Raw genomic sequence first — 25,577 nt, forward strand, 5'->3', positions numbered from 1 at the left:
CGACACACTTGGTGGCTAGAGAAACTTCACTTCCCGTTTCTATTTATATACATTTAAATAAATAAATATATAAATATTAAATAAATAAATATATGTGTATATATATTTATTCATTTTACACGAGATGTGTGTTTAAACAACCAGATGCTGGATTTAAAGAGGAACATATCTGGGATTCACTCTGTTCTTTTAAGTGTCACTTAGTCCTGTGTAAGGACAGCTTTGCCCTATGGGTAACAGCAACATTTTAAAAGTTAGAAAATTGTCCTTAGTTTTGCAACAGACTATTGAAAAAAATAAAATTCTCCAATCGAACAATGTATGCAAAGATTGTTACGGTTTTTTCTTTTCCCTGCACCAAGCCTTAAGGATCATTATTTTGTTGCTGTTAAAGTCCTGAAATACGGAGATAAGAGGTAAGTGAGCGTCCCCTGGTGGAGAAAGGGAGTCTTTTTTTTTTTTTCAGAATCAGGTGTTTTCCCTTGCCTGGCGTCCATTGGAAATCACTCAACACAAACTGCTGGTCATTCAGTACAATCAAGCAAGCAAGCAAACAAAATCATCAGTATGCTTGTGCAGCTACACTCGATAATTGATGTACAGTAACGGAACGAGGAAGGGGAAAGTGAAGAATAGAGAAAGGGATACTGGAGCAGTCAGACATGGTGGAACCATACTGCAGTTTTCCCCATGAGAATGTCTGCTTGGCCTGTAGGAACAAAGTTCTAGGGTAAAGCAGCAGGTGTGTTCTCAGTAGACACTCTTGTCTGCTTCTGGAACACATCGGCTGTATCTTTGTCCTCCATTTCCAGCTGTGCAAATGTGTCTATTTCACTGATTGGCTCCCAGGAGAACCAATCAGTGAAAGTAGAATTTGATCAGCATCCTGGACAAACTCTGCCTTTCACCAAAGGCTTCCACTCATTCACTAAGTGCTGTGTGCCTCTTCACCATCAACTGCACCCCAGGACCATCCTACCTGCCACCTTCAAGTTCACAGGATTACTGCTCTTGGCTTTGTCTTAGGCTCTTTCTGTCATAGAGGAGCCTGAAGGCTCTTCTTCAGCTTCAACTCCATGAAAGATGCCCAGAGTATGCCGCAAACTAGCAAGCCAGCAGCCCCTGTGGCCTCAGGTGGAGGAGGCAGCAGAGTCTTCCTTGATGTTTTTTATCACCGTCTTTATAGCAACAGCAGCAGCAGCAACTACAACTACCATTTTTAATTGCGGTAATAATAATGATCACACCTAGAAAAATGATGAATAACACTAATTGTAATTGCTGGCCAGGTGTAGTGGCTCATGCCCGTAATCCCATCACTTTGGGAGGCTGAGGCGGGTGGATCATTTGAGGTCAGGATTTTGAGACCAGCCTGGCCAACATGGTGAAACTCTGTCTGTACTAAAAATACAAAAATTAGTCAGGCACGGTGGTGCACACCTGTAATCCCAGTTACTCGGGAGGCTAAGGCAGGAGAATTGCTTGAATCCAGGAGGCAGAGGTTGCAGCAAGCTGAGATCCCACCACTGCACTCCAGCCTGGGTGACAGAGTGAGACTCCATCTCAAAAAAAATTACAACTGCTGATATATTCAGTTTATATGTAGATTTATTATTTGTAATGTTCTATAATTTACTTTTAGTAATATGCACGTTAATTGTGTCATAAATATCAGGACCCCAAAACACCCCACCTATGGACCTATGGCTGCCCACCTGCTAGTGAAAATCATCTCACCACTCCACCCCCAGAGCTTCCATCTCTCTGATCAACCTTCTGGGACGATGCAGTAGCTGAAGCACTCATGTGATCTGATTGGGGTCTTGGCAAACAGCTTGACTTGTTAGAAATTAAAGGCTGACTTTAAGATGTACTCAGGTGTTGGGCTAAATTGAAGCAGGAGGAAATGTCTTCTCAGCAGATCTACCTTTGTGTCTCTGATTTTCAGAGTAAAAGTCTCTTTCAGGAACAGTAGTTTTAGTCTGTATTAAAAATCATAAGCAGCCTACAAATACTGAACGGGGATGAAAATAATTTGCATGCATGTTCAGTGCATTATATGTGCTTTCATCTCTCCTATGATTAGAAATGAAAAGTTATGCCTTTATTTTTTAAACTCAGTCATCAGCCATTCTGCCAAAATATTCTGTATGTTTCCAAGACATTTCAGAAGCATTCTCTGGTGGAGATTATTCCCAATCGTGCTAGAAGGATGAGCAACTCAAAAGAACCTTTATTCTACTACGGAAGAGTCACTTTTCAGGATCTCAAAGGCCTAGGGAAGCTGCTTGAATTGTCAGGTCTATGGAGGTGCCTGGGCTTTGGAGTCAGGCAAAGTTGATCCTGAGTCGCAGTCCAGCCACTTAGTAGCTGTAGTACTTCGGACAAGTTCCTTGACTTGGAACAGTTATGTAAACCTTGCTGTAAGAAAAGGCAGAATGATACAGATTGCCAAGATGGCAGCAATTCTGCATCCCGTCTGGTATCCATGCCCTTTGGAATATGCCTTTACAGCTGCTCCAGCAGAGAGGCAGAATCTGTTTCCTGATACTTGGATCTGGACTGGCCTTATTCGTTCTAGGCAATAGGAAGCTACGAATATGGCAGTGTGACAGTTTGGGGTCTAGGGACAAAAGGCCTTGAATGCTTCTGCTTTTTCTTTTAGAACTTGCCATCTCCATGAGAACAAGCACATGTCAGCCTGCTGGAGGATGAGCTCCCATGGGGAGGAAAACCAAGGTGCCCTCGTTGACAGCCAGCTCACCCCCAGAAGCGGAGTCACTTAGTCAACCAGCAGCTGACCACACATGCCTGAAGGAGCCCAGCCGAGACCAGAAGAATGACCCAGTTGAGTCCAGCATAAATGACTGACCATCCCAATCATGCGCTAATAAGGTCTAGGGTAGTTTTTTATGCAGCAGTAGCTAACTGATACATACACCTGTGCAGTCAGGATTCCAGGATTCAAATGACAGGTTGGTTACTACTGGTTACCTGACAAACAGAAGGCACTATGTATATATTGATTTCCTTTTCTCTTTATTTAAAGCCGGGCCTCTTGTTAGATGGGGATAAGTTACACAGAAGTGCATGTTGACATGCTTGGTGCTTAAACTCACACAGTCCCCACACCACAGGAGGAAACAGCCAACCATAGCCTAACCAGCAGGGTGAAGGGCAAATTGCAAAATAAAAAGTTTGCCTTTATTCCTTCCACATTCAAACTTTGGAGGTCAAGTCTGTGGACAGATCTGAAGGCAGGTTTCTCTTCCTGAAGGCCTACGCTCTTTGTTCACTGTCTGGCCTTTGGAAGGGTGAGAAACTCCGCCCAGCAGCAGGTGGGCAGCAGTATCGACCTGTGGACACCTCCTGACTTCAGCCCCAGCTCTCTCACTGGGCCCTCTCCCACCCATGGGTGCAAGCAGAGAGATGGGCTGGATGAGGGTGTTCCCTCACCTCTGGCAGGAAAGGGCATCCAGGCCCTCGACCTCCCTGAGGTTAGACTCACCAGGGCCCTCAGAGCTGCTCTTAAATGCGGCAGCCACTGCCCACGTTGGGCTGCTGAGCTCTTTGGATGGGGCTGGTTGGAATTGAGATGTGCTAGAGATTTAAATACAGAGTGACTTTAGAAGATTTAGTACCCAAACACCTTCATTGATAATTTTTTATTGCTCACATATTTAAGTGATAATATTTTTGATATATTGGGTTTAAGTATTACCATCAATTTCACCTTTTTCCTTTCATGATGCCACTAGACTACTGTAAACATCACATGCGGCTCACATTTTATTCCTATGGGGTATTTCTGACATAGAGGACTCCCTCCCTTATCAAATCTCACGCTGCCTCCTCAAGGGACCAGAGGCCATGAAGTTAATGAAATCTGAAATTTTAAAAGAATCGTTATTATGTAATTTCCAATTTTAAATATTACAGACATACTCATAAACTGATGTAATCCTATGTGTAAGGTTAAATGCCAAAGTTCCTGGCAGCTCCAGGGCCCAACAAAGGAAGTCAGCCCAGCCTGAAAAGGGCTGCAGACAACAATCATTCATTCATGCCTCCTTCAGCCACACCTGGGATAGCATCTGCCGTCACTTGGGGCGCGAGAGGGCGGGGCCTGGAGCCCTATCCAATCAGCGGCTCCGTGGTCGAGCCTGTCCAATCAGGCGCGCAGCCGGAAGAGGGGGAGCAGTTCCTGCGTTCTCGGCTGGATTGCTTCCTTTCACAGGTGAGCTTCCGTGTTTGGTCTCGGCTGCCCTTTCGCCCGGTGTTCCGCAGCCTCCTTTGCCATGCGACCTGCAGGTACTCGAAGGTCCGTAGAGAGGTTACCTGGGCGCTCCTGAAGCCGAGAATTGGTGGTCTGCGGGGCCCAGCTTCCCGAGACGCGGCAGGGGGCGGGCGGGAACCGGTGGGGAACCGGTGGGGACCCGGCCCTCCCCGGGGCAGCTCTGGAGTCTGGACCCGGAGTCTCCAAGGTCCTACGGTGCTGCTGGGCCGGCAGCTGGGAACCCGGGCGTCCCGTCCGGTCCCATCTCTACGTGGCGACCTCGGCCCTGTCTGGAGCCCGGGGCAGCCCCGCGCATCCCCACGTTGTGCGGCGATGACGGGACGGTCCTTAAGGGTGAAACCCGGCTTGGCGTGCGGGGTTAGGGCTTAGGAGGAGGTGTGGTCCGTGGGGTCCCTGACCCTTCTTTCTTGTGTTAAAAATTAAACTCGGGTTTGTTTAAAACGTTAAAGATTTTATTCGAGCAAATAACGATTTGTGAATCGGGAAGCCATAACCTTGGATTGTGGTTTGGGGTCCACCGGAGGGGCTTGAAGGAATGGGTTTTATAAGGTACATGAGGAAGCAAACCCAATTCAGTAATTGATTGGCTACAGTTTTTTAGTCCCCTTATTTGAACTGTCCAGGCGAAAATTTCCTGGTTATGTAATCAAAGGTTAATTGGTGGTTTGTGGTTGGTTAAAACTGTTTGGTTTTCCTTTAAGTTATTTACAAGAAATGCAATGAGTTACGTTTTGGTTTTCTTAGGTAGAAACCCAGGGCACTACAGCCATCTCAGTGTAAGTGCCTCCCATTTAATTATTTTAACACTCCACAGGGGGACTGATTTTTCCCTGCATTTTCCAAATGTATGGCAAGCAGGGTCTCCAATCCACCACCCTGTTCCCCCAACCTAATTCTTCTACGGCTTGCAGTAAAATTCTAAATTTTCACTTCCTTCCCCTGATTCTCAACTACCGGCTTCCCCTGTAATTCACAACATTGTCAACTATTTGCTCTTTATTGTAGATTTCAAGCAGATGCAGCCTGACCATTAGGGCCAAGGCCAAATTGCAAAATAAAAAGTTTGCCTTTATTCTACTCTATCCACATCCAAACTTTGGAGATCAAGGCTGTGGACAGATCAGAAGAGTAGTTCCCTCCTCCTGGGGCTTCACTGATCTCTGGGAAGGAGGATGGGCGGCAGGTGGGCAGCAATAGTTCACCTGTAGTCACTTTCACCTGGGCCTTGAAGGCTGAGTCAGTGTTTGTCCGACAGAATGGGATGTCAGGGGCAGCATGGAAAAGCACAAAGGTGAGAGGCAGGTGTCAGGCATTCTCAGGCTTCTGTGATTTGGGGAATGTAGACCTCAGTGGAGGAGCGGCAGGAGCTGGGGTTGCCTTTAGGCTGGTGCCTGAGAGCACTGGCTTAATGAGCTTGATTTTGACTGGGCCCGGTGGCTCACGCCTGTAATCCCAGCACTTTGGAAGGCCGAGGCAGGCGGATCATCTGAGGTCAGGAGTTTGAGACCAACCTGGCCAACATGATGAAACGCTGTCTCTACTGAAGATACAAAAACTAGCCAAGCATGGTGGCTGCATGTGCCTATCCCAGCTACTTGGGAGCTGAGACAGGAGAATTGCTTGAACCCAGGAGGCAGAGTTTGCAGTGAGTCTAGATCATGCCACTACATTCCAGCCTGGGAAACAGAGCAAGACTCCGTCTCAAAAAAAAAAAAAAAAAAGGCAGCTTGGTTTTGTGAGAAGTGTGCTTCTTAGAAGGGTTTCAAGTGGCACTGTTGAAATACGAGATGGAAGAATGAGGGTGGGTGACTTCATAAGGAATGGGGGGCCTTCACAGAGCAGAGACCGGCTTGTGGAGGAAGATGAGTTTCATCCCTGCAGGATGAGTCTTCTGTGACACTGAAGGGATAGTCATATGTTGATGCCCAGGAGGCAGCTGTCTCCTTGGTCTGAGAAGCCTGATTGAGGCCAGGCTTGGCTATGAGAGCTGGGAAATGGGAGGACCTTTGAAGCCATGGGAGAGGGTGAGGTGCGAATGAGGAGAGGCTGGAGCCCAACACCTCCCAGCTCAGGACTGGTGGAAGAGGATGGAGCTGGAGAAGGGGGGATGAGGGTGTAGCATTGGTCAGGGAGGAGGAGGAGGAAGCAGTGAGCCATGGCCTGGGGTGCTGCTGAGTAGAGGGATGTGTCTGGGCTGGAGAAACCCCTGGGGCTTGGCCCTGAGGGTGGCCCTGGTGATGTGGGGAGAGTGATTTGGGCATGAGCTTAGGTGGAAGCCAGACTGTCGTAGGTCCAGGAGCAGTGGAGGAGGGAGGCGTGGGATGTGGAAGGGAGAAGGTGGTGACTTGCAGGTATGCTGAGGGTGAGCTGGGACTGTGGGGCCGAGGCCCAGGAGGGCACATGGGCACCGTTCCATACGACTCATGCCCACCCAGAAGGGGTGAGGTGGACAGCCCTCCCTCACCATCGAGGTGCATCCGACTCAGTGCCTTTCTTGTCGCCCTCAGAGCCACCATCACTCATGTACTTGAATGGGAACTGCCTGGAGAGCGTGAAGGAGCAGGAGCGTGAAGGAGGAAGGAGGAGGCTGAGCCGCCCCAGGAACACAGACTGGATGAGGCCAAGCCAGGGGATGCCACCACCAAATAGGAAGTCACCATTCAGGATTCGGGCTTTTCTGTGGAGATCCTGGCCCCGGGATCGAGCCCTTCTCCCTGCGGGTACAGTGGAGGAGGGGAGCTGGGGACCAGGGCCTGAGCCTGCTGGGGAGGATGAGGGTCGGGGGAAGCCCAGCCTTGCCCTGGCTCCTCCTGGCCCCGTGCTGTAGGCAGGAAACGGAGGGCTCTGGGCCCTGCCGGGGTTCACTCTGCTAGCATGGTGGACTTGGGAATGGAGTCCGGGTTCAGGTCACTGCCTTACTACAAGGGGACAGCTAGCAGCTGGGCCTACCAGCCTTGTTCAGGGAGAGGAGTCAGGAGTGTCAGGTCTCAGGATGTCCCAGCCTCTTGCTCTGTGTCCTCAGGCAAGTCACCTCTCTGGGCCACAACCTTGCCATCTGCAACATGGGGGTTCGGGAGTCGTATTGGGTGTTCTCCAAGGACAGAGCCAACCCAGAGGACTTGCAAGCTGGTAACTTGGTGGGGAGCCGGGCAAGGCCCTCTCATGTCCTCTCTACTCACAGGCTTGGGCCCTGGAGTACTCCTTCAGGAAGGAAAAGGCCGTTTGCCCTGGGCTGCTCAGCCCTTGGCACTAGGCAAGAGCAAGGCTGCCATTCCCCCCGCACCCCCTCTCCCTGCTTTCTTCCATCTCCCTCTCCTCTTCTCTGGGGTTGCTCTTAGGCTATGGGAAGAGTCAGTGGATCCAGGCTCTGTCCTGCACTTAAGCACACAGATGGTGATGGGTATGCTGTATATGTACAGGGCCTGGAATGTAAAAGCCAAAAAGTGGGAAACTGAGTATTTGAGACGTTTATTCTGGGGACCCAGGTGTTTTGGGCTGGGGAAGGGGTGTGTCTTTACTCCCTACCATGTAGCCTCTCACCAGGGTGGTCCGGCCCTTCTCCCTGGCAGGTGTCCCCACAGGAGATGGTGCAGGAGATCCACTAGTGTTCCTGGGCCATGAGTACCCATGCCCCTGCCTCACTTCTCACTGCACCTGGGCGGCAACACGCTGGACCACTCCTCAGAGCTGCACGGCATGGCAGGGCCGCAGGCGAGCTTGGTGCTCCAGCTTGGTCCGGAAGTTGGGCAGCCTGCCCAGGGAGGGCCCCTGCAAGCAGGGTGGGGCCACACTTCACTGCCCCAGCTGGGTCTCTGTGTGGCAGATGAGCACGTGGAGGCTGGACTGGAGCACTGGTCTGCTTTCCAGGCCATCACACCTGCACTCTACCTTCATGGCCCAGATGTGGAAGAGCAGTTGAAATTCTGAAAAGAAAGTCAGACAGTACCAAGCTAGGGTTTGGAATCAGCCCAGTTAAATTCTGAAAAGATGAATGCTTAGTCTCCTAAAGAAAGTAAAAAGTTTCACAGTCCTTAGTGCGGAAGTCGGCTCCAAGCAGCACCATCAGCTGGTGTGGGGAGCCTGGCTCGGTTATCAAATAAAAGCTCCCAAAGACTTAGGTTCCCTGGGGCAAAGTACTCCAGTTCCCAGGGCCTGAGTACTTATTAAGAGCAATTGTGGCAAAAGTGTGTAGCTAAAGGTGGCCCACAGTTCATCACCACCTCTCCCCTCCCCCAAAAGAATGACCATTAAAACCCATGATACTCAATGGGGGCGGCTGAATGTGGCAGCCCTAGGAAGTTCTCAGGTTACCCCTGCATGAAGGCTGCCCCAGGAGAGCAGGGGGAGGCTGCAGAGGCCCCACAGCACCACAGGCCCTGCCCACCTGACACTGGTAAACAGAAAGCAGGAGGCCTTGTGGGCTTCCCGAGGTCTATGAGTGCTTCAGAAGTAACTGGCAGGAGGGTCTTTGCAAGCATGGATTCCCGCCCCCAGCAAGCCATGGTGTGTGTGTGTGCACGTACATTTGTGTATTGAAACCAAAACTCTAGCTTATGTATTCATGACGGAATTTGAAAATGGAAGCCTCAAGTTGAAAATTAAAATCATCCATGAAGCTCCCTTGCCAACTATGTTCTGAGCTGGGTGTCTTGCTCCAGGGTGCAGGGCCCTGGTCACACCCGCCCCTCCCCTGTTCCTGCCAGAGCCCTGCACAGTGCACGAGGCCGGTGGGGACGAGTGCCGCGTCTGAGACTGCTCAGGAGCCCAGACCCGGGTGATGCAGCTCCTTGTCCTTCCTGAGTGTCTTCACTGACATTGACCTGGGAGGGGCAGAGGCATTGGGACCAGAGTTGGGGCAGACGGGAGAGGGGCAGGGAGCAAGGAGGCCAGAGGCTGGTTAAGGGGCCCGAGGGCCAGGCCATTTCCACCTGGAGGGGCCTGGGCCTGAGGAACCCAGAGCAGGGCCACAGTTAGAGGCAGCTGGCCCTGGGTGCCCATGTGCTGACCACCAGCCTCGGGTATCTCAGATGGCAGGAGCAGAAAGGCTTAGAGATGTACCCCATTGGCTGCACACCACTCAGGTACATCCTGCTAGGGAGCTGGGAACAGCCACTGTGACCCCTGCAGCCCCAGAACCGTGACTGAAAGGTGGGACTCCAGGGAGGAGCAAGGAAGAGGGTTCCTGGGGGGTGCTGTGGGGGTGGAAGACCACACACCAGGAGGCCTGGCCCATTCATGCTTGGCCATTCCTGCAGTGCCTGAAAGTGCCCACCATGAGCAGCTGGAACCTGTGCCCTGGGAACTGCAAGACACACCAGGACCTCGTGTACCTGTTTGTGATCACAGCCGAGGACCAGTGAGGCAGCATCACCACATCCACACGGGGCTTTTTCCATAACCGGTGAGTCCCTGCCAGCCCATGAGGGGCACCCACTCGGGGTTCATCCTCTCCTTGCAGGTCCCCAGCCTGTCAATTCAACCCCAAGTCCACCGGCCCCTGCTTCCTAAGCCATTCCCAGGGGAGCTGCTCCACTACATCTGACTGCATTTTACAGAACATTGTGCCCTGCTGCAGGGGAAGGGGAAGCCTTTGCTCCATCTGCTTTTGCCCTGGCTCATGTCACATGGGGGTCTGGGATGATTCGGCTAGCCTGAACTCAATGTCTCTGCCCAAATAAACTGCTCCCAGGACCCCAGTGGCCAAGTCTGCCTCTAGGGAGCTGTGAGCCAGCTCTGGAGAGAGCAACCTGAGAGCAGCGCCCATGTGCTTCTGACTCACTTTTCAGGGCAGTGTCTCCAGGGCAGGAGAACCCAGAGCAGGTGGGCCTCTGTGAAGAAAGAGCTTGTGGCAGGGCCCTGAGATGGGTGGGCGGCCCCATCTCTCTTTCCCCTGCCTGCCGTTGGGTCTAGCACCACCCATTCCAAAGGGGGTCACCCCATTCCAGGCATGCAGCTGGATGGCCCCTGTGACGGAGCACACTATGGACTGCATGCGTGGAGAGTCGCCTGCACCGGGAGGCTGGGCTGTGAGGAGCACAGTCCTGCATAGGGGCCTGCGGCCTGACCCTGCCCTCACTGGGAACCCCCTTCCTTCCTGGGTGCCAGGTGGGGTTCTGTGCACTTCCCTGAGGCTCCATCCGGTTCTGCTCATTGGGGAATCTGGGGCTGTACGTGGGCAGGGAGCAGAAGGGACTTCCCAGAGCAGGATGCAGTTCACAGGCTGAGCCCATGTCTCCCTCCCTTGTCCCTCCGCAGCCCCAGAACTGGAAGGAGGAGCTGCAGACAGTGAGGGAGGTGCCCAACAAGAACCGTCCTGAGCAGCTGCTGCAAGAAAGAGCCATGTTCAAGGGGCCTGAAGCCCCTGGTGAGTGAGTGACAGCGTCACAGCCACAGGCCCACCTGTCTCCTCCTGTCTTCCCTCCTCCCACCTGTCTCCACAAGAAGGTTTTCTTGTGCACAGGAGGGAAGCGAGGGAAGCTGGCATACTCCCAGCCCTGTCAGGTGCCCTGAAGGCCTTCTAGACTTCTGCTTCCTGGCAGACCATCCCAGCACCTTTCTCTGGCCTGTTTGAGACTTTGGGTCCCTGGGAGGAGAAGCCTCTGCCTGCTATCTGGGCTGAGTGGCCAGAGCCATCTAGCTTCCCACCCTCCACTGAGTGCCATGGGGCCCTTCCCTGAGCACACGGTGCCCAGCATGGCCCTTCTAGGGCAGGGGCTCATTGACATAGCACTTTCAGCTTGTTGGGGTTTAAACGTCATTAATGCTGTTTCTGAGAGAAATGAAGACAAAATAATTGTTTAAAAAACATCTCTCCTAAACTTCCTGCCTAGAGGTGATCATGGAAGAAGTAATTTCTTGGGTACTGACTTTACCAAGATGATTCCAAGCGCTTTATAAGCATAATTTCCTATAATCTTCTGGTCCCCTTGTAAATATCAGTACTTTTTGTCATTGTTGTGTAGATGAGAAACGGTCTGAAGTTACCTGCCCAGGTTCGCCAGGCGCATGACTGGGGGATCCCAAACCTGCCCCAGCCCTCGCACTCCTTGTTAGCCACTAGGCTCTGCGCCTCCTTAAGTGTTTAGTTTTTTCAAAAAATGGTTTTCTTGCCCTTCACTAAATATAAGGAAACCGAGGCAAGAGTCCCTGGCTCCCAAGGCAGGCCTGGCTGCCTCCCCCATCTCGGTGAGCTGGGCCAGGTGGATGTAGCCTGAGGCTTTTGTGGGCGTGGCCTCTCACCTTCCCAGTCTCAGCCCCTCCCAGACACACAGCAGGTTCAGGGTGGCAGCCACATGGGACCCCCCCCCCCACCATGGTAGTCAGGGGGCCATCGTCATGGCCATCAGTCCCAGTGAGGAGACCAAGCTGCAGGTGTTCGTCTGAAGCCACTTCGTCTTCAGCCTGGGCTTTGTTGTTAGTGGCCACCACAAGGACTTTGCTGGGGACGTGGCGGCCTCCATAGCATTCACCAGTGACCTGAATGGTGAGCAGTTGCGCAGTGCAGCGGACCTGGAGGGTCTGTACACGCTGGTCATGGTGGAGATGGATGATTGCGGCTTTTGGGTCAGGTTCCCTTCATCCCTGGCATCCTGGAGTGGGACCAGGAGCAGAGTGTCATCTGTAGCTTCACTGACCTTGCAAGACAGTGGTGTGGCCCCCGTGGTGCCTGGGGCTGCTGGAGCACGAGTTAGCTGCTCAAGACTTTGTGACTCTGTGTGCTCAACCGCTATGATGAGGCGGAGCTCTTCTAGGTGAAGGCAAAGGCGTCACTGGCAATGACAGGTGCCACTGTGTTCTCTACCTGCTGAGCCCCCTCCCCCTGACCTCAGCTTCCTTACTGTACTCCCAAGGAGCTGCTGGAGGGGTGCTCCCATGCCACCTTCTGCACCTACAGGCACAGCTTCTGTTGCTTGTGCCAGGAGCTGGGGGATGCCTTCGTGGAACACAGGTGAGGAGCAGCCCTGTGAGGTTGGAGCTGCAGCTGCTGCACCCTGTTGGGGGCACGGGCACCCTGGGTGGTTCTGGGGCTGTATCATTGAGGAGAGAAGCTCTGCACCATGAAGCAGGGCTCCCTCTGGCCACACTAACTAGAGCCCCTTCCCCATCCCCGACCCGCCCTGCCTTTGAGTCGGTTGCAAACTATCGAGCAGTCAAACCAGTGGCCCAGCTGAGCTATGCTGTTCTCCTTAGGAGCATTTGGAAGTTGCTGGGTGGTTGTGAAGGTCACAGTCCCCAAGTGTTGCTGCTGCTGCTGTTTCGCGCTTAGGAGTTGACCATGTTAAATGTCCTACAGACAAGTAGCTCTTTTTCAGAAGCCAGAGGCATTCCTGTCTCTGTTGAGAGTCCTGGCCTGATGGGTCCCCCCTATCTGTCACCTCCCTACTCTGGCTGTCTTATTCCTTTCTGGAGAGATCTGGCAGCCACCACCTTGTTTGGGTCTGTGGGAGCAAAGCTGAGTTCTGGTCGGCCTTGCAGCAGGAGAAGGAAGCTGACAGCATCTATTAGGCCCAGGTGGGCTGTGCCAGGGCTGGTGGGCTGAACTGCACCTGTGGGCAGCTGATCTTTTCCTGCCTCTGCTCTCTCCCCTGTTTTTGTGTGAGAACCTCAAGGACTTGGCCCAGGAGGCCATGGCCCAGCAGGGCACCGTGAATGGAATCTACCTGTCGGCTGCAATGCCAGCGTCCTGCTCCTCCAGGTGTGTCCTTGGGTGGAGCCCAGCTCCCACCCAGCCCAACTAGGATGAGCCTCACTCAGCTCATCCCCACAGCCCCTCGGTTCACAGCTCCCAACATGGTCAGCATCTTACAGCAGCTCCAGGTCATCAGTGACATCCTCCTCATTCCTCTCTGCTGAGGCCCCTCCACAGCTTGCTACTTAGAAGTTAGCCTTTGGATTTTTAAGATATGTAATATGCTGACATAGCCCAAAATTGAAAAGTGCAACCAGTGGTGAGAAGTTCCTTGTGAATGCTTCTAGAAATACCACATGTGATCTTCTCTCCCTTTTTTCCTTTGAAATTGTGGCAGGCCACGGATGAAGGTTATTGTTTACTTCATTTAACAATACTTCTTGATGATCTTCCATTTCAGTTCCTAAGGAGTGGCTTTATTCCTTCCCCAGCTGCCTCTTGCTCCAGTGCAAAGTGTGCCTTAGGAGCAGGCCCTGAGGACTCCTGCGGTGCTGACACAAGCAGTGCTGCCTTTGGGAGGCCCTCACCTCCCGCCTTGTCTTCCCTCATTGTGGGAAAGGGGTTTGGTCAGCCAGGGATGTCAGCAGCCCTGCCCCATACCCATTGTCTATACCTAATCTGGTAGTGGGGATGCCACAGAGTGCAGCGATTGGAACTGGGTGTGAGAGTGAGAGGCAGCCGGGCCCTAGGCTGAGTCACGTGCATGGAATCCTGACTGCCAACAATTAGGGATCTTTTTGCTTTTGGGAGGGAAGCACTTGTTCCACACGTCTCACTGAATATGGCACAGACCCTGTTCTGTCTCAAGTGGGAGTTTAACCAAGCTAGAGGTGGGCCGCGGGCCCTGGCCCAGTCTGTCAACCACCTCCTCTCCTGTCAGAAGACTAGGAGAATCTGAAGACAGAGGTGGTGCAGCACCACCAGTTCCAGGAGTCCATTAAAACAGGGATAGGGCATTCTGGGAGGTCAAGGCGGACGGATCACTTGAGCTCAAGGGTTGGAGACCAGCCCAGGCAGCATGATGAAACCCCATCTACAAAAAAGTGCAAAAATTAGCCTGGTGTGGTGGTGTGACCTGTAGGTGCAGCTACTTCGCAGTCTGAGGTGGGAGGATCGCTTGGAGAGATCCAGGCTGCAGTGAGCCATGACTATGCCACTGCACTGCAGCCTGAGTGATAGAGTGAACCCCTGTCTCAAAATCAAGAAAACAGAGCTAGGGCTGAGGAGCCTATGGCCATTGAGGCTGAGTCAGCTGGCCCAGAGGTGGGTCCTGTGGCTGCCAAGGAACCTTCTCCCTCGAGCTTGCAGGGGTCAAGAGGGAGAGACAGAGGGACAGTCAGCGGCCCTGTTATCGGTGATGCAGACTCCAGGAGAAGGGGGCAGGCTTGCAGATCAGAAGAGGAGGCGAGCCCCTCTTCCATGTTGCACCCCTACCATCCTCCTGGGATGCCAGCTTGCATGCCCTCCTAAACGATGCTTTTGCACTGGTTTAGTGAATATGCAATGCAAAGGCCTAATTGAAGACTGGTGAATGGAGTGTACAGTCTTCAGTTCCTAGCCGAGGGACCCCTTGGGCTCCTCATCTTTCCCTCAGGCTCCCCATATTTCCCTCAGCCTCCCCATCTTCCAGCAGGGATGTGGAGGGCGTGAGTATTGATCTGTCCTTCCCAGTCTGTACATTGCCCTGAGACAGTTGAGTGGATGACGTGCAGATGGGATTTCTCAGCTCATCTGCATGGTTGACATTATGGCTGCTGCTTTTACTGCCACAACTCCCAGGCCCAACCTGGCTTAATGTTTTACGTCGTAAGCCGAAAAAGATGGGGAGCCGGGGCCCTGTGGCAGGGCTGGGGTTTGGGGTGCACTTTAGTTTTGTGGCAGGATGAAGTCTGCAGTAGTTTTATTAATCATGATTGGCCTGGCAGTAGCTGTAGGCCAAGGGGGATGGGTTTGTCAGTGGTGGTCCCCTAGATGTCCCTGTGCCCAGCCCTGGCCTGTTTGCCCTCAGGCCTAACGAGGTGCTGCCACAGGCTCTGACTGCCCCCCCCCCGCACCCCAGATGGACATAACTTTGGGGTCTGCAGTTTGAATATATCATTCTCCCCATTTTAACCTGAGCTGCCTGACACAGGGAGGGTGGGGTGGGTAAGGGATCTGGGGAACCAGGGCCCAATCACGGATCCTGGGGAAAGGTTACAGACACAGGAGGGGTTGTCACCTCTCTGTGGAGCCCCGCTCCTGGCCACACAGCACCTTCTGTAGAGACTAGCTCTGGGGGTGGCAGGGGACCCCACAGGCCAGGACTGCACCCTCTCTTCCCCTGTCTGTGCCTGCTATTGGAGCCTGGACTGGGGGAGGAGATTACTACCCTGTGAGCCTGAGGGAGCCACATTAGGCTGTGACCTCTGCCTGGGGCTTGGCAGAGAGCTGCTTATGGCTGTAGTGTCACCAGACACCTTGTTTCAGAGGGGGTGGACATAGCTGGCAAGTGGAGCACCCCCACAGCTGATGAGGAACTTTTTCTCATTTTTGAACCACCATGTCTTCATTTCACATTGGAATAAAGTGAGGTTTTGGAACCTGCTGTCCCAGTCTCATTGGATTGTGAGGGCTGTTGTCAGGTTACTAGGAGAGGAATCTGTATAAATTAGGACACACTGAAGGTTATGCTTGTACTGTCACCTGAGTGGGAGGTAAGAGGATGGAGTCACAGGCACTCAGTTGGGGTTTACCTGGCTGTCACTAGACTCATGGGATTGTGGCACAGGTGAACATCCCATCATTGGTGACAGAAGAAAAAAGGCTGGAGTGAAGGCCAGGTTGGGGAGGGGTGCTAGGCTGTGGGGCCAGGCCCTGGGCTTGCTGGACATTTTTTTTTTTTTTTTTTTTTTTTTTTTAGGCAGAATCTCACTTCATCACCAGGCGCCAGGCTGGAGTGCAGTGGCGCGGCCTCGGCTCACTGCAACCTCCGCCTCCTGGGTTCAAGCAATTCTCTTTCCTCAGCCTCCCGAGTAGCTGGGATTGCAGGCGCCCACCACCGCGCCCAGCTAATTTTTGTATTTTTAGTAGAGACGGGGTTTCACCATGCTGGCCAGGATGGTCTCAATCTCTTGACCTCGTGATCCCAAAGTGCTGGGATTATAGGCGTGAGCCACCGCGCCCGGCCCACATGCTGGACCTTATACGTCAGTGAACATCTGACTGGGCATGTGCCCCTGTCCCTTCAGTTGAGGTGGGGTTGGCAGCATTCCCTAGATGGCATGAGTGCCGGGAGAGTGGAGGAGGACCTGACGTTTGCCATTCTGGGGTAGGTTTTAGAGCTCACTAGATGCCTGTAGAGCGCTAATGAGATGGGAAGAAGTCAGCCCACCATAATGTACCTGAGGGACAGAGCCTGCGAAGTAAGAAGTGGGTGTGTGGAGGTGCCCTGTCTACAAGAGGGTAAATTAAAGGCTCATTGCAGTGGCGCTGTCTCATCTCACTGCGGCTGGTGGCTGTTGCCACGCCATCCCTCTCCAGAGCAGGAAGGCCGTCAGCCTCATCTATAATTGAATGTCTTTTGGGATGTTTGGATAGTCCTTTATTGCCTGGAAATTCAGAAAAAAGAAACTACAATCCTCATGCCTGTTAGTTTCCCTGAGCCAAGTGGAAAAAAAGATGTCCCTGACTTTTTTAAGATTTTAAGTGACACCCAAGGGAAACCACCAGTGCCTTGGCCATTGAAGCCTCCTGCATGCTCCCCAAACCCCAGCAGTTCCATCTGCAGTCTTCACAGTTGTGTCCTGAGCCGTGCGGTAAAGTGTGGTGAGAGAGGTGCTAAGGGATGGGATGTGGGTCTTTCCTGTGTTATTAAAACATTAAAGTTGTTTTAAAGCTGTCCAAATCCCCTCCTTGTTAAGCTTAATTAGCTAATAAGACTCTTTATACAAGCAAAACCAGGTAAGGGAAAGCAAGTGCATTTCAAGCCCTAGCACACTCCCAAATTAGCTGTAATACCCACGGCAGGCGACCGCACCTCAAAGAGCCTGTGTCCTGTTCAAAAAAAGATGAACTAATGAGGGGCGGGGCACGGAGCTTTACCCAACCAGGGGCGCTGGGGTGGAGGTCGTCCAATCAGGAGCAGCCTGAGAGCAGGGGCGGCTTCCGGTATCTGGCTGGGGCCTTTGTTGGCTGCAGTCAGATCTTGGGTCGCCTCACCCTGGTTCCGAGTCCTTCGATCCGGGAGACCCAGGAGGCTTCGCGGTGTGAGAATAAACAGATCCTCTGTTACCCTGTGAGCTGCAGGCACCTGGAGATCCATAGCTAAGACGCCAGGACTTCCCGGAAACTGGGAAATGGTGAATGTGCCGCGTCGGGTATCCGCAGAGGAGGTAGCTGGGCGGTCGGAAGCGGCGGGAACCCGCTATGGGGGCACCGGGCCTTCCCGCCGTCAGCTCGAGTCCCCGCGGGCGCAACTCGGCCCTCGGTCCCCTCCGCTGCACGGTGGCTACTGGGCCAGCAGCCGGGACCCCGAGCGTCCCGTCCCAACCCCGCGGGGCAACCCCGGCCCTGGCCGGAGCGGTCTCCGGGCAGCTCCGCGCTGCAGCCCCGCGTCTCCCCAGATTGTGCCGTGAGGACTGAAGGGTTGTAGGGGAGACCCCGGTGCGGGTGTGATTCGTGTGTGGGAAGAAACTGTGCCCCGTGGGGTCCCTAGTCGCTCCTTTTACAAATTATAGAGAGTCACCCTTGAGGCGTTAAAGGGTGTGTTTGGGCAAACAGCGATTGGTGAAATGGGAAGCCTGCCACCGTGGTTTGCGGTTTGGGGTCCTCTGTAGCAGCGATTTCAAAATCCCAGGGCTTAGCTTTTGAATGCTGCCAGCGAAAAGGAATAGGGACAATCTCTCTTCCACTATGGCTGTAGAAAACGAATACATTTCCACAGAAAGTGCGCTGGATTAATTGGCCGATTACAAACATTCATTAGAACATCAGGTCCTCTCTTTCGCAGAGTGGAGGAATTGTGGCAGTGGATACCTGTGCTCCATATTCTGCAGCTATCTGGATGTCGAGTTTAATGGCAAATTTTGTGAGACAGGACTTAGCAACCCCTAGAAGTGTTCACGTATACTAAATGGTCTGCTGTTATGGAAGTAATTAAATGACATGTTTATTGTCTGAAAGAGGTATTTCAGCTTTTCCTGTTGAGGCGTAAAGTGTAAGTGCAGTACAGTTTCCTTCCTTTCTATAGAAACTGTGTTTGAGTGATTTTACTATTTTCCTGTTAGGTCATTGAACATCTGACTGCTGGGCACCTGCCCTGTCCCTTCAGTTGACGTGGGATTGGCAGCACTCTCCAGAAGGTGTGCAGTGCCCGGAAAGTGTAGGAGGGCCTGACGTTTGCTATCCTGGGGTAGGTTTTAGAGCTCACTAGATGCTTGAGGAGAGCTAAAGAGATGGAAGAAGGCAGCCCACCTCCATGCACCCGAGGGACAGAGCCCGCGAAGGGAGAAGCGGGTACGTGGAATAACCCTGACTGGGAAGCTGTAGACCTCAGTCTTCTTTGAGCCTGCAAAAGGAGGTCACTGAGGCCCAGTTAGTTCCTCCTAGGGAGTGTCCCCTTCAGGTGTCCCTGAGGTTCACAGCAGCCATGGAGGGAGCCCTTTGTACTGGGAGAAGCTGCAGAGTTTTGGAAAGCAGGGGATTTGCAGGCAGATGTGGTTGAGATTGGGCTGGAAGGGAGGTTGGGAGGCTCTTTCTGAGGGTGGAATTGTTAGTGTCCTGGGGCTGTTTCTTGACTTCGTCAAATAAAGCATCTGGATTTAGGTAAGAAGTTCCTTAATTCTAAAGGAGTATTGCATGAGGAGGAAAGCACCAACTGTAAGATTTTTGTGGATCTCACAGTTTAGGCAGAAAAGACCTTTCTTTCATAGAGAGGAACAAATATGATTAAAGTTGGGAGGGGAAGGGCACAACTCTGGAGCAAAATCCGATCTCAGGTCAGAGAATGTTTCACCCTAAGTCAGCCTGTTCTTAGGAGGGGCATAAAGAGGGGTTGACTGTTGGCTCAGGCTGTGCGTGGGACAAAGTTCAGGGACCTGGCGAAAGAGAGAAACTTAAGCAAGTTTGGTTAACACATATTTTATTCTGACCACCAAAGACAAAACTCTTTAATTGCTTATGAGGGGGAAAAAAGAGGAAATAGAGTCTGTGGCTTTGTGATACCTAAAACAGGGAACATCATTTAAGTCATAAAGGGAAGAGTGATTCTTTGCAGTAAGCTGCCCTTGGAGAACACAAAGGAAGGGGAATTTCTTTCCTCACAGCTGCTTACCAGAGCTACCCGTCCACCCCATCTTTCCCCATCGCTTTCTCTTGCCCATACATGTCTTCCATTTGGCTGAGTTGTATCTTTTATAATAAACTGGCCAATGCAATTACAGTCTGAGTTCTGTGAGTCCTTGTATAAAATGAATGAACTTGAGTGGGGGATTATGGGAGGCCCCAATTTATAGGCAGTAGCTCTGAAGTATAGATGGATCCTGGGGATTGTGACTGGCATCTGTAGTGGGGGCAGTGTCGTTGCACTGAACTCTGACCTTGTGGGGTCTGTGCTGCCTCTGGGGGTGTCAGAATTGAGTTGTTGGACAACCAGTTGGTGTTGGGGAATTGGCTGGTGTTCAGCAAACTCTGCACATTTAGTGTCAGAAAAAAGACAACACAGGGACCCACGCTGGAGAGAGACTCTGGGTGTCTCCAGAAGGGAGGCTCTATTCCCCTGCACACAGGCTGTCACCCTACACAGAGTCCTGTGATTCCATGGCTCCTCCCAGGGAGAGGCAACTGAGAACAGAAAGGGAAGAAGTTCTGAGAACAGAGCCCTGCCCCCACTGTGCTGCCACCACATAATTCCATCCACTCCTGAACACATGCCCCTTCCAGGACAAGACATGACCCTCAGGAAATTGTGCCCATAGCACCTGTGCTCCTAGAGTTTCCTGCCCAAATTCCCACACAAGTGCCTAGAGCACTTCTGGCTTATGGTTGCTCCCAGACCCTGAAACTGGAGGAGCAACCCACACTCAGTCCCTCCATCAACCAAGGCTTCTGGACCACCCAGTCATAATCTCTGCCTGCATGGACACAGGAATAAGTCAGAGCATTGCACCACCTGGGCCAGTATCTGTGGCACAAACCAGTCCTTCCACCAATTCTGCACTGCCTGCCATGCGTGAGTTCTTAGTAGCACCTTCCCTTCTGCCTTTTACTTCCCCACAAACCTTGACAGGGTGTCACTCTGTCCCCCAGGCTGGAGTGCAGTGGCCTGATCATGCAGCCTCAACCTCCCCAGGCTCATGTGATCCTCCCACCTCAGCCTCCTGAATCGCTGTGACTACAGGTGTGTGCTCCCACACCTGGCTAATTTTTGTAGAGACCAGGGTCTCACTATGTTGCTCAGGCTCATCACGAACTCCTGGGCTCAAGTGATCCACCCGCCTCTGCCTCCCAAAGTGCTGGGATTACAGGTGTGAGCCACCATATCTGACCCACAAACCCCTTTTCAGGTGCACACAGTGTGTCCAAGGCCAACCCTCAGGTGCCTGAATCTAGCGCCTGCTAGAATTCACATGTCCATGAATTCAAGATTAGGCCCCTAGATCTCCCAGTTTTAAGAACAAAGACAAATTAGAAATATGAGATTAACCCTTGAAAATAAGGGAAGACATGTTTCTCTCCTTCCTTTTCTTGAAGCATTTACTTTAGAAAATTTTTATATGTAAGTTTTAGAAATACTTCTAAATCATTCTAACAGCTAAACAGACCTTTTGTCTTTTGTTGGCCTTTTTTTTGAGTCTTTCTGTGTTGCCCAGCCTGGAGTGCAGTGGTATCATCTCGGCTCACTGCAACCTCCACCTCCCAGGTTCAAGCGGTTCTCCTGCCTCAGCCTCCCAGGTACCTGGGATTATAGGTGCCAGCCACCGTGCTGGGCTAAGTTTTGTATTTTTATCAGACAGGAAGTTTCACCATGTTGTTCAGGCTGGTCTCAAACTCCTGACCCCAGGTGATATGGCCTCCTCAGCCTCCCAAAGTGCTGGGATTACAGGGTGAGCCACTGTGCCAGGCTGCCAGACTGTTTGATGCAGGACATTCTTTCTCTAGGAACTGGGAATCATTGATGTAAGCAGCAAAGAAGGTAGAGCCATATCTCGCAGTGTCTCTAGGAGAGCAGGCATCTACCTTCAGGTTCTTGCTCCAGGTGGCAAATTTACCTGTCACTAAGACATGAAGTTGATTTTTCCTTTAAATATAGCCAATTAAAAAATGGCCTCCCAATTCCTAAGTGAATTTAGCTTGAACTCTGACAAAGGGTGCTGCCTGGTCTTCCACTTGAGTACTAATTATAGTGAATTTTCATGAGTGGGTGTTTTCCAGTTTCTTAGCAGATTGCCTGTAATATCTTTCACATTCTGCTCTGATTGTGTAATAAAACAGTTTTCTTTTTTTCTACCATTGTGGATAGTTTTTCTAGTGATTCTGTATTTATTATATTTCCCCAAACATTATGAAACATAAGATGCCTACCAGGCCTCATGCTAGAGGGGCCTTTCCCTGTAAGACTTCCAGTCACAAACAGAGTTGAGCAGCAAACTGTCCATTGTCCCCCACATCTGCAGACAGAATGGTCTCTCTGCTTGTTTGGAATCTTTAATTCTTTCTACAATGATTCAGACAGATTTCTACAAAAATATTTCTCGGGGCATCATTTAGCTATTCCAGCTCTGTCTTTCCATGCCTCTGGCCTCTTCAGTCTTGAAACTGATTCAGAGACCATTGGCCCTAGAATCCAACCAGGCACACATGTGCATTGAATAGACCTGAGACTCTCAACATTCCCCTCATCCTCTTGCCCAAATGCCCACGAATGTGCAGAGGGTGCCTGCCACTTCCCTGTCCCTCCAGCACCTAAATCTGCAGCTCCAAATATTGGACCCAGCTCCTGGGGTTCTTCAGGATGTGTGAGAGCAGCCCTCCTGAGGGGCTGTCTCTTCGAGTTTTTCTGTCTTCACAGCAACACCCAAGAATGCAGAGCCAGGTTGATTCCACCTGGAGTCTGCACATAAAGGCTGGTCTCCACCTGGGATCCTCAAGACAAATCCTCATGGCCACACTCTGGACCGAGGATGTATAGAAAATCCAGGGGACATTTTCTGCATTATGAGAGATTGCCGTAGACCTTGTAAAGTCCTACATTTTGTGTGGGTTCCTTCAAGTTATCCAGATCTTATCCAGTGAGGTGCTGCAGTTCTTGTGAGGGTCTTCTGGTCTAAGCAGAATCTGGTGACAGAATCTGTGAGTGTAAAGCAACACCTTAGCAGAGGGAGGGCAGGGCCACAACTGTCCAGAGCCATGAATGAAGCTACACCTTCCTGTGAGCTGTGTTACTGGAGTAGGATCATCTTGTCCTCTCTCGTACCCAAGAGTTAGCTCATCAGGTAGGTATAGGTAATATTACACCTGGATCCAGGATCTGTGGCTCCACTGGGGCAGTTCCACTTTCTGTCAGAGTCACCTGAGTCTCTCCTGCCCAAATCACTATTGGGGCATCAGCACGGGATCACCAGGGACTCTTTCACCAATACCTGGGAATCCTTGAGACACATATGGTGATGTCCTGTGCAGGCTGAGTTCAGGCTGACCATAGGATCTAATCTTCCCATCTGAGAGGGAAAGGAATGAGGCATCCAGGATTTGTCCCTCCACTTACAGAAGGAATCTCTTTATTTGGTGTCCAAATGGGCTTTGCTCCAGTTTTCTAATATGTGGGTGAAGAACAGAGAGGAGGTCTGGAGACTCAGACTGACAAGTAAACCAGTTGCTTCCATTTCATGTGTCCATTGGAAAAACAGATGCAGCAGCCATAGTCCCTACCATCCAGCAACTTTCAGTGTAGAGCAGAAGGATAATGGCCAAATTCAGCATCATGTGGTCAGGAGCAAGAATAGACGTGTACAGGGAACTTAGGCTTGATTTGGGACATTGCCATTATGTTCACATTGTGAGTTCTGATGTCACCACCTGAAGGGCTGCCCATGGACAGAAGAGTTATGATTATTTCTATTGATTTTCTCTTAACTTGGTTTTTAATGTAATATTCTCAGAAAGCCCTATGCGTTTTGATTAAATTGCTTGTTAATGTATTTACAAAATAGTTAAGAATGAAACAGTTAAAATCAGAAAAACTCTGGGAGTCAAGTTCTTGTGGTCAGGCTTAGGAAAGACAGGACTGAAAATAAACCAGCAACATAGAGATGGGAAGCCTAGGGCCTGCCCCCTGCCCCTAGCCTTGCTGTGTCCCAGCCCTGCCCAAATCCATCCTCTTCTGAGCTTGGTTCAGGTCTGGTCCCACCGTGGAGCCTACGCTCACAGAACCGTTTGTTGGAGATCAGACTCTGAGTGGTTGCTCTTACTGGTTCTCCAGAGCTGGTGCTCACATTTTCCCCAAACCACAAAGCAGATAAATGGGAACAAAGGACAATATGGGGGCCTGAATTTTTTTTTTTCATTGAAAATAGTGCTTCTAGAGACATCCCACCTGGCAACATTTTTTCCATTCCTTTGGATCCAGTAGTTGCTCCACAAGTTGTAATAAAGTCAACGAAAAGACAGCAGTGAGAAATCCTCATGAACTAAACTTCACCCTTCCTTTCCGTATCCCTCCCGTCCATGTATAGTTAGCTTTTATAGTGACAGGGAAACAGAAGAAGTGGAAAGGCTGGGGCCATGATCTAAATCCTGCTGGGAATTATGGGATACTCAGTACCCACATCCCAGGGGTTTATGTGGCTTAACTCACACCATGTGATGTTCCCAGCACAGTACATACGATGAGCACATAGTACAAGCTCAGAAACACTGCTTTAATGCAGGTATCCATGCTGTTTTCCAAATGCTGACTAAGATGTTACTGTTTTTTCCAGCCTTCTGTAGACTTTAAATGGCTGGCAAAGGATGTGATTTTTCAGGACAGTAGTTGGTGGTCCTCGCTGTGAATGAAAAGTATTTGTATTGTGATTAGAATATCACAGCAGACACACTGTGTGTGCTATGCTCACTTCCTCTAGCTGCGTGCTGTTGATAATGAGTCTTAAAGAAGCCACCTCATGGAACCTTTCCAAACCTGCAGAATCACGTTACTTAGCACAGGCCCTAGAATACCAAATGATGTGTATGCATGTGAAACTTGAGAGACAATGCTTAGCTAAGTAGGTCTCAGCCCAGGCTTCTAAGTAGGGTCACACGGCCAGTTTGAAAAAATATGGCCACCTGTATCTTCCCCCACAGGTTCTGTTTATTAAGTTCAGATTAGGATTTACTTTTTTCCCCTACTAATATCACAGTAGTGATTATTGGTCCATCTGTGAGTCAGCACTGATACCAATTCGACTCATTACAGCTGATGCTAACTTCATTCACGTGGTTCAGGTGCTCTCGGCCAGATTCCTTGACTATTTAGTTATATTTCTCTTTTGTTGTTAATGAGTATCTAGGAGGGAAGATTTACTGAGAGATGCATATAAACCATCTTGTTTAATCCGGAGACTCACATTTTTTTTTTTTTTTTTTTTTTTTTTTTTTTTTTTTTTTTTTTAGTTTCCCTTTGCTTGTAGGTTGTTTTGGAGAGGCTGTCACATTTGTTGACTATAGATCCCAGTTTTTGAAACTGTAAGTTCTGAAACAAGCCTGTTTCTGTAGGTTTCCATTTTATTCTACTCATGTCACAGCATACTCTCCTTATTCTCTGTATTTTCAGAGGAAGATAACAATTAACATGTAATTAACATCTATTGTCTTAAAATTCTAAAATATAACATAGCACATAGAATAAATAAAACAAAAACTCGGGGGGAAAAAAGGAGAATTGCCCGAACCCAGGAGGCGGAGGTTGCGGTGAGCCGAGATCGCGCCATCGCACTCCAGCCTGGGCAACAAGAGCGAAACTCCGTTCAAAAAAAAAAAAAAAAGAAACACAAGCTCTTCTTTTAATTTCTATCATTGTATGCATTGGTCTTCATAGTTTAAGAAACAGAAAAAGGGATCATTCACGAAAAGTTTTATATTTTTAACACGATTTAAAATATTACCTAATTTTATTAAGAAATGTCCTGTCACTTATCAGGTATGTATAGTTACCGTTTCTGTGTACGTGTGTGCGTATGACGTCAGCAGCATTTGATCAGTTTGTGTTGCTGCCTTCCTGCTCTCATCATTCTTCTCTGTTATGACACCTGCTCTGAACATGCTTTTATGGTTGTCTCTGCACGTTGACCTGCATGTCCCTTTAAAATGAATGCTAAGTTAGATACTGGGGTAAAATACAAGTTCTACTATGTACTAGCTATTTGGCAAAAAAGTTTTTTTCAGGCTTGAGTCAGGGAGGGTTGGCAAGATATTTTTATGTAAGAGGAAGAAGACTATTATTTCTCACATAGATTACTTTTATGGCTTTATCAATACATGAAAAACTGCTAGGATGACATCTAGTATATAGTAAATGTTCAAGAAAGATTCTACTACTCCTGCTATTATGTTACATCCTGTAAATTTCATAAAACT

The 25,577-nt window shown here is 50.5% G+C and overlaps 1 protein-coding gene across 5 annotated transcripts in view; it reads left to right on the forward strand.

Annotated features, from left to right (window-relative positions):
* The first annotated feature begins 4,182 nt into the window (after positions 1 to 4,182).
* Positions 4,183 to 25,577, forward strand: part of KRBOX5 (KRAB box domain containing 5) — a 39,268-nt gene continuing 17,873 nt past the window's right edge. The window contains exons 1-5 of one of the 5 annotated variants that reach the window (XM_074382072.1): positions 4,222 to 4,321; positions 6,805 to 7,017; positions 9,553 to 9,698; positions 10,084 to 10,117; positions 10,553 to 17,356. In XM_074382072.1, coding sequence (XP_074238173.1) covers positions 17,321 to 17,356 — 36 coding nt within the window. In that variant the 5' untranslated portion in view covers positions 4,222 to 4,321; positions 6,805 to 7,017; positions 9,553 to 9,698; positions 10,084 to 10,117; positions 10,553 to 17,320. Of the gene's footprint in view, positions 4,322 to 6,804; positions 7,018 to 9,552; positions 9,699 to 10,083; positions 10,118 to 10,552; positions 24,687 to 25,577 lie in introns of all 5 variants that reach the window. The other 4 variants (XM_074382071.1, XM_074382074.1, XM_074382073.1 and 1 more) reach the window with 4 other exon arrangements.

This window comes from Saimiri boliviensis, chromosome 12 (genome assembly GCF_048565385.1).
Source record: "Saimiri boliviensis isolate mSaiBol1 chromosome 12, mSaiBol1.pri, whole genome shotgun sequence".
Lineage (NCBI taxonomy): Eukaryota > Metazoa > Chordata > Mammalia > Primates > Cebidae > Saimiri > Saimiri boliviensis.